Source organism: Pterocles gutturalis, unplaced genomic scaffold, assembly GCF_000699245.1.
Source record: "Pterocles gutturalis isolate BGI_N339 unplaced genomic scaffold, ASM69924v1 scaffold11538, whole genome shotgun sequence".
NCBI classification, from domain to species: domain Eukaryota; kingdom Metazoa; phylum Chordata; class Aves; order Pterocliformes; family Pteroclidae; genus Pterocles; species Pterocles gutturalis.
In genome coordinates this window covers 561-9,762 of record NW_010125652.1, presented here as the reverse complement: position 1 = coordinate 9,762, position 9,202 = coordinate 561, and the positions used below count along the sequence as shown (strand labels likewise).

Sequence of the window (9,202 nt, the reverse complement as noted above, 5' to 3'; positions counted from 1 at the left end):
CAATCTTCCTAGCCCCTTGGTAACTAGGTTTTATTTTTATTTGTTTTTATTTATATTTCTATTTATTCCAAGTATTGAAAGCTCTGTCACATGCTTCTCTGTGCTTTGAATAACCCCGAACATGAAAGAGCCAGGAATAACTCCATTGCTGCACTGTCAGTGCTGGATACAGTCACTTCTTTCATCCACTGGGTGAAGCAATCAAAGGTGACAGAAAGCAGCATGCTGGGTAGCTGGCAGCAGAGAAAAAAGTAACATCTACAAGACTATCACAATTAAGGTAACCTCCAGTGGTCAACGTGCATTTCAGAAAGCATGCTGTGCTGCGGGTCTCTGTCCAGAGCCATCAACGGTCCCCACCATCCCCCAATGGAGCTGGCTCTCCCTGCCCAGGGGATGCCCCCATGCTGCTGGATGCCACCGTCCAGGGCTCCCACAGTGCTTCAGCTACAAGAAATTACATTAAGCACTGGTTCAACCTTTCCAGTGCACAGATCCAGAAAAAATACTTCAGTGGTCTCCAATAAGCACGACATCAGGACCTTTTCCCACTCTTATCGTGAAAGGTTGTAGAAACCTGTGCCTATTAAGCATTCAAAATCAGCTATTGCACACCCAGAGCTGTCACTGTCACAGAAAACATCTCCCATGCAAGCTCATTTGTGCTTTTTTTGTTATTCTGGATGTTGACACATAGTAGAAAACCTGGTGTTTGTAACCTCTGCAGCATGAAAGAGGCTTGGTTAAGTCTTCCAGTTTTTAATGAGGCTATCCTATTTGCCAAACTGGAGACCAGGCTGAATCTGTTCCACTTTGAAGCAAGCAGCGGCTGAGGCATGCGTCCAGGCACTCTCCTCAGAGTCACTTTTGGCCCTTTGACGTGGAAGAGTCTCCAGATCAAACACAGGATCAGCTGCAGGACTTTTCTCTCAGGCAAGCACCTAAAGCACCAAGCCAGACAGACACATATCCCAGCCTGATGGATTTGTGTGCTTTGCTGAACATCAGCCCAAGTGCGGTGTGATTGGGAAAACTCCCCTCTGGCCTGCCAGTTGGGGAAGTGAGAGATTGAAGTCCTCTGTGAACACTTACTAGAGGAAAGCAGGGTAGGAACAGCATTGTCATGCCTCGTTTGAAAAATTAGGTGCTTTTCTGCTGTGAAGAACAGATCCAGAACTTCTCCCTGGAAGGTTAAAAGAAGGAAACTGCAATCACCCCTTGGCCCCTGCCTCCAGGTTGCAGAATACCTATGTGTCTGAGCTGTAGAGGATTTCAGCATGCCAGGCCCTGCCCACCTCCCTTCTTTAGCATCGTGGCTGCAGATCTAACCTGGTGCTGCAGAGAACAGGATGAAAAAAAAGGGAACTACTGCCCCCCACACTCCAGTGCCTGCACTGCACCTGGTTAGTCACACTGGAGCAAAGGGAAGAACTGATAGGGGTGAAAAAAAGTGATTTTTTTTTCACCCCTATCAGATGGGGATAACAATAAGTTATCTGTAGGAAAACCACTAAGTTTTTCTTACAAGATCAGTTCCCAAGTGCTTGTGTCCATACAACACAGAATGACCATTATCTTGAATAAGCACTAAATGCAGTTCATACTTAACTCCAGTTTGCATTTACCCATTCCACAAGAATTGTATCTGAGTGAAAGCCTACAGGAATCAGGCTTTACAGCAGTGACACAGAACAGAGTAGCTACCTTTGCAGATTAAGAGCTCTGCTGAGGTTGTGACTGTGGTTTAATTTGAGAAGTATCTTGTTCTGCAGAAAATAAAACTTTTAAGTGTTCACAGAAGACTTCAACCTTTCACTTCTGCCTCCCAGAAGACTATAGCAGGCCAGATGGGTTTTCCCCATTCTGCTGCACTTAGGCTGATGTTCACCAGATAACACTGAGCATGGTGGCTCTCCTTTTTTAAAGGGGCTTAAATGCTGGAATCAAGTCACTAGTAAGACAAATTATTCTTTCTGTGCATTCCCTTTAAATACCTCTCCTAACTCTCTCCATCTGAAGCCTTAATTTAGCTTCTGTAATACAGACAAGCCTTTGGGAACTAGTCTTTCCTGGAAAACGAAGTCAATGCATCAAGTCAGCTCTTAACTTTGCAAAGGTGCTGTCTCAGATAAGGGCTTGTGTGAACTATGTCACAGCTGCTTAACTACTATGTTTTACAGAGACAAGTTTTAAGGTATTTTGGGCATTCTTAGCTCTCAGTAACTAGGCTAAATAGTATATGGAAGCAAGATTATTTTTTGTTAGCTTGAAGTATCTTATTTTATTCAAGTTGTAAGAAATATCATAATACAGTATGCATCTGCCAGTTATAGTCCATTTTAGTTGGTTCCAAAACCTAAGCAGTAAATGAGTAAGACAGTTTATCTAGTTAAACTGAAAAAAACAGCATTCCATACAACCAGTACTGGAGATGTCAACCGTATAATTCCAGCATTACATTGTTATGGCTTTCTAGAAAGTCATGAAGTTAACAAATTAGAACACATCAAGAGCCATTTTCCAAAGATTTATTGAAGTAGCGACAGGTTGCTCATACTGCGCTGGAAAAAAGCAGTTTTATTGAATTCAGATACTTAAAAACAGTATTGCAGCACAAGATATTGCTATTTGTAAACTAGACTCCATTGTAAACTCTAATCCTTCAGGGAGAGTCAGTTTGCAAGATCTAAGACCTATTTCCTAGCATAATAATCTTGCGCTCATGGAAAAACTGCAGAAAGGCACTTGAAAGCTGTTTCTTCCTTTAAGACATGGACTTTTTAAATCTTGCTGGTAAGAATTTCTCCTGCATTAATAAGTATGCATCTTCACTTCATCTTCACATGACTTTACTCCAAGTCATCATGATGCTGGGAAGTTTCATTAATAACCTGTTGAAAAACAGACACACTTGCATTAAGTTTTAGTAGTAAGATTGTTGGTGTTTTTAGAGTTAGAATTGGAGCATCTAGGACCACAGAAATGTGAACAAATGGGTATTAGCTCTCACTTGTAAATGAGAAGTTCTAGTTCGTAAATAGTGTGCAGAAACCATTTAAGCTTCATCAGCTTAGCCTGAAAACAGTATTTTATCCCAAACAAATACCTGTTTACTGACACATGTTTTTCTCAGGTGATATGAGAAATCATTTGAGAACTTGCTAACTCAGCTGAACTTAAATTGACACTGTCAGCCACTTAAGGTTTACTATCAGATGAATGTTGTGATCATTTCCCCAGGAGCCTGTTAGCTCATATGTTCAGCCATGCAGCTTAGACTGTCAGATGCTGTTCTACTCAACACTTACTACCATATACAGAGGCTGCACTGACCAGTAGACAAACTTACAGTATTTTAAGGTAACCATCTGGGATAGAAATAAAATCCAAGTCACAACCAACCTGTCCATCTCTAGTTTCGACGGTTTTAATTAGAAGTGTCCTCTTCGAGTGAGTGTCAACCATTGGCTGAGACTCGATGTTGGTTTCTGCAGAAGAAAATGTATTATTGCCAATAGTATAGATTAACTGCTTCCTCAAAGAAACGAGGTACAACAGATTTTAGTGTCTACTTTCAGAATCCTGATTTAGTATATGAAAAAGTCTCCCGCTCTGAATGATAAGCTACCCTATTCCCATTAAAGCACCCTCAGCAGGCATCTAAACCAATCACCCACTATGTATTGACATCTAAAAATATCCATGCCCAGGAACAAAGTAGCTCCTCCTATCCAAAGTTACGTATTTGCAAATATTGTAGTTCTATCTAAGAAAAACATTCACACGCAACTGCATTTATACAAGTTCAAATACTAGAGTAAAATAAACTATCTAGAACCCTTTTGCTAATGATAGAACAGCTGTGTGAACTGAAGTAACAAACAACTTACCTCTCAGGTTCAAAGAAGCAAAGGTTGGAATAGGCATGTTAATCCTGAAGGAAAAAAAGAAATGGATAAAGTCAGACATGGGTACAGATGGTCTTCTAGCAATTGCTGTTTAGAAAAGTGTCTGCATGTGATTTTTACCTGCTCTCTTCACCCTCCAGCAGTTTTCTGTAGGTGGCAATCTCAATATCAAGAGCCATCTTTACATTCAGCAGGTCCTGGTACTCGCGGAGATGGCGAGCCATTTCTTCCTTCATGTTCTGAATCTCATCCTGCAGACGGCCAATAGTGTCTTGGTAGTTAGCAGCTTCAACAGCAAAATTCTCCTCCATTTCATGCATCTGGCGCTCCAGGGATTCATTCTGGAAGAGAATGATGAAATCAAGCACTGCTGCAGTTTGGACACTCTTCCCTACTCTCAAAGCCCTTGATTTTTTAAAAAGGCAAGTTGAGTTACATTAGCATCCTTTCTGAAAGTGCCCAGACTTGTGCCAAATTTGTCATTTCCTTATCTTCCCCTGCACTGTCATCTCCTGCTGCTTGATCTGAGGTGTGCGATGTATTTGTTCTACCAGGTGGCAAAGCAATCCCTCACATCAAGTCCAACCCATGCAGTACAAGTCAGGATGCCTTTAAGGCAGTCAGGCTCTAGCAACAGCAATATTTGCACCTCCTTTCCACTGCTCCTCCGGCTTTTTGTAGAGTGTCAGCTGTACCTGACAGACAAGCCATAAACACTTGCAGAAAGTGTTACACAAACAGTGAATACTGTAGCAAGGGAATGAACTCATTACTTATATCTTAAGTAACACTAGTTCAGTATATCAATCTAACCAGTGCACTGTATTGCATGCAGACAAATTGAGCCCGTATCACCCCCTTCAAAAAGTAACAATATGCTGCTGTACTGCATGGGAGATCAGCTGCATTCACACCTACATCTGAACAGTTAAACTGCAGTGCAGTGCTTAGAGCTGCAAGGGGAAGAATGTCCCAACAACTGCTGTCTTCTACTTACGCTTCCCTTAAGGGCATCAACTTCGCAGGTGAGGGACTGAATCTGTCTGCGGTATTCATTAGCTTCTTGTTTGGCCTGGCGCAGGGCATCATTGTTCCTATTAGCAGCTTCGGAGAGATCTGCAAACTGGAAATCCCCAGTTTGGTTAGTGTAACACTTCAACAGAAATGGTATAAACAGACTTTTTTTGGACACAGCATTTAAGGGCAACTGAAGTCATTACAAGTCCTAACACCTGCAACATTTAAATATTAGCATTACTTTTAAAATGTCCTATTTCTAATTGTTAAATTGGAATTCATAGTTAAACCTTTCATATTTGTTTCTGACCCTGTACATTTCCTATCTTTTAATCATTTTTTTCCCCACACATTAATTCACAGTATTTCATCCAACATCTGCTTCCAAGTACAAGGACAGGAAAAAAATCCAAGTATGAACCCATTATTTGATTCTGTGCTTATGGCACAAAGCCATGTTTTCAGCTGTACTTTTCTAGGACTGGGGGTTTAAAGAAGACCTGTGCCATGGCTGTGTTTGTGTCCAGTGGAGGGAACAGCAAGTGCTACAGCAAAGCTGTTAAGTACAGTTAGTTTGGGTGCCTTATGCATCTGAACAGATTTTGCTTACTTTGGACTTGTACCACTCTTCAGCTTCCTGAAGATTCTTAGCAGCAACACTTTCGTACTGCTGGCGCACGTCACGCAGGGCAGCAGTAAGATCAGGCTTAGAAACATCCATATCAATTTGGATGTGCTGTTCCTGGAGTTGGGCCTGCAGTTCTCGGATTTCCTTAGAGAGAAGCAGACACTCAGTGTTATTACATGACAACATACAAAACATACACAGGTGGGGACTCTGCGCCAGAACCAGTGAAGAGCTTACTTGTTCGCTAGACTGCCAACATCTAATCACAGACGTCATTACTCGACTTACCTCATCATGAAGCTTCTTCAAGAAGACAATCTCCTCTTGCAGGGACTCAACTTTGCGCTCAAGATCAAGACGTGCCAGAGAGGCATTGTCAACATCCTGACCAGAGAAAGAAGACTGATTAGCAATCTTACAAAACTGCGATGTAGACAAGTCCTTTACGGCAAGTTCGGTAGCATACAGACTGATGCTACGTCTGAGCTCCTTGTCAAGACAATATGAAATCAAGCGCTTGTGAAAAACATCTTTTTTGCCACCTCCTGTTCTAGCCTCAGAAACCATTATATGCACATTTATTGTCATTTTGTGAACTATACAGATCATGCCATCTTTCTCAACGTATTGCTGAACATGATCAAGAACACACAGATCACGGTGGGTGTAAATCCTGATTGAAGATGAAGCAGGTACTTGAATCAGAAGCCAGCAATAAGCTCTTTTAGCTTGACTACAGTGAAAAAAGAGTTAGTCTTACCATTTGCAGACAACCCACATGCCTACACACCTATCAGGGGGCTTAATTTCTTGTTTATTTCTTATTGACTCCTTCGTGATCAACCACAGTGCCTTTTGGGTCCACAGACCACAGCTGGAGAGAATACTTGTAAAGCTAGTGAGGTACATATAGGAGCTGCAAGCATTTACTTCTCCAACTGGTTCAACAGATCTCCCTTGAGAAAAAAGTTATGAGCATGAACACAAATCGAGTTAGTCATTGCTGCCTACACCCTCATATTAGCTGGCAAAGACTCCACCTTTTGCTGGACGGAGATAGTCTTAATCAACAGCAAAAATTCATTTAAGGCATAACAGATGATATGCCATGAATGCTACATGGGAGCAGCTTGAATTAGTTCAAAAACAGAACTTAAGACTAAACATTGATTGGTAACTTCTTGCATTTTAAAGGTACAACTAAGACAATTTGTTTGCAGAGGAACGATTTTTCCTTTCATACTGGTCACACAGCTGCATGCTTATGTTCACACAGTATTAATATTTTTGCAGCTTACTCTTAAGCTATTTTGGATTTGCCCAAAGTATAAGCATTCCTAATCAGCAGCTCTCACTACTATGGCACCTATGAAATAGGGAGTGTTTTCTTTAGACTCCTAGAAAGCCATTCCTTGGATCACTCCTACTCCAGAAGAATTTTTCTGTTTTTTTTTTTAATCCAGCAAAACACTCCTTTGATGCATTATTCCTTAACTTCCCTATCAACTTCAGTTTGACACCCATAGCTTATATTGGCTCTAATTTTAAATTCAAAGAACTCCTCAATTAATTTGTTCTTCTCCCAAAAAAATACTTGGAGATCATTCTGGAAGGAAGTTACACAGCTATGACCAAAGAAGTTTACACGATTAAACAGACATCCAAAGAGGTTCCACTAGGTTTTACAGAAATACTGCATACTGAAGACTATGAATCTTTTTAGAAGCAAAGAGCTACAGAATGTTTAGCAGCTGATAATAAATTGAAAACATCTTAAATAGAAGACTCTTTGAATATATCATATGTATTTTACTATATACTTTATCACCAAGTTAGGGAGTGAAGAATCAGTGTATCTATATGTCCTAGATGTATGAAGAGCCACATAAATGAATAAGCTACTTATAGCCTGAGCAAATGAGGTCTAAGATATACACACGCAACTGGACTACACTTTGCTTTTATCCTAGGAGATTCTTTAACACCAGTCACATAGTTTGCAAGGTTGAACATCCATGTTTACTTCAGAAAAACCTTATGTTAGCCAGGAGCTGACCAGTTAGTCTTGTCATACGCTCAGGATCTGCTGCTTGCTGCCAAAGTAGCTGGCAACGCCACAGTAAATAACTTTCTTGCTAATTGTGGTGCTTGTTTTGTCCCAAAGGAAAGAACTCACTGAACCTTTAGGTTTATTTTATGTAGTATAGTCATCAGCACACAAGCAAAATAATGTCTTTGTTCAGAAGAATTAAATTAACATTCAGTACATCCAAGTTAAACAGTCTCTCCAAAGCAGGCAGCTTTCAGAAATGTAAGTTCAAATGTTTGTTCACTTTCTTTTAAAATATTGAAGTATACAACTGCTCCATCGAGTAAAAAGTTCAATGCTATGTCAGAACAGTAAGGTACCTGAAGTATCCCAAATCCATGTATGTATGTTTCCAGTGCAAGAATGTAATGGTTTAGTGAAAAACTGTTCATTTTTTACAATGAAAAGTACAACAGGATGCTTCAACTTCAGTGTTCTATGAATTTAATTTCACTTTCAGAAGAACAATACTGGAACAGATTTAGTTCTCAACCACACTAGCATGCACCAGTTATGTCATGAGTGGATTTAGTCTAGTGTTTCCACAGGCCATTATTTGCAATTCTTACACATAAGCTACACCTTAAGAGGCTAAATGGATCCAGTTCTGACTGTACTGCACACACAGACCGGCCAGAAGCTGAGCTCCTGAATGACCCCTCTCTACAGTACAGGGAAGAGCTGGGTAATGACTATGGGATATGCACAAAGCCAGGTCCACTTAAAAGCCTTCATAAAGGTTAATCGGTTTTAAATAGAGGTAGATGTGCCTTGAAGTGCACCAGTTAAGCATGTGATATCCTTGAAGTCAGCCTTAAGTCAAGCAATCTACCTGAATTCAGCAATGAATCAGAATAGATTAGATTCTCTAAAACTGAAGTCAATACTTCTGCACAGAACTTCACACTATATTAAATTGGCTTAGCACTCAAAAAAACAGAAACTGAAGTTAAGGCAGTATCTTGAACTCTTCAGTTTCAAACTTCTGTCCCCAGAGTGCCAGAGACTCTGAATTCCCAAACTTTGAATAGAAGCGGGCATTTCAGTTTTCACGTTATCTCATGAAGACACCTGCTCTCCTTCAGAGACTATAAATATACTTGAGTCCAAAGCCTTGCCCAGGGAAACACTGACAATCAAGTGATGACTTCCTGCATGGTATAACATCTGCTAACATCTCCAAAGAGCTTTGGGACAACGTCAGCCTGTGCCCAGCTGTCTGGAGATAAGGGCAGTCACTTCCAGCCAGGAGGAACACTAGCAATGCTGTTTCTCACCAGCAGTTTTAGGGAAGAGACCTTGTTTTGAGAAGGCACATTCCTAAATATCTCCTAGACCAAACAAGGCTTAATCCAAGTCGAAAGCTGGTTTTGCACAAGTGAAAACATGAGCTTAATACTTTTTGAACAGTTTGCAGAGTTAGTTCTGGCTGTCACCTATGTTTTAGTTTATCTGCGTAACATTGTAGCTTCCTACAGAGACTAAACTCTCACACAACTTGTTTCCTATGTTAACATCTTTGTTTACAGAGCATTAAAATCTACATTCTTAACAGACATC

The 9,202-nt window shown here is 40.6% G+C and overlaps 1 protein-coding gene across 1 annotated transcript; it reads right to left on the bottom strand.

The window, feature by feature from the left end:
* Positions 1 to 2,261: 2,261 nt before the first annotated feature.
* On the bottom strand, positions 2,262 to 6,183 carry LOC104460001 (vimentin-like; the record flags this gene model as incomplete). Its single annotated transcript, XM_010078652.1, has 7 exons — positions 2,262 to 2,891; positions 3,403 to 3,488; positions 3,891 to 3,934; positions 4,029 to 4,249; positions 4,906 to 5,031; positions 5,536 to 5,697; positions 5,842 to 6,183. Coding segments are annotated over 7 exons (1,023 nt in total), but the record flags the coding sequence as incomplete, so codon positions are not given.
* Between the last annotated feature and the right edge of the window lie 3,019 nt (positions 6,184 to 9,202).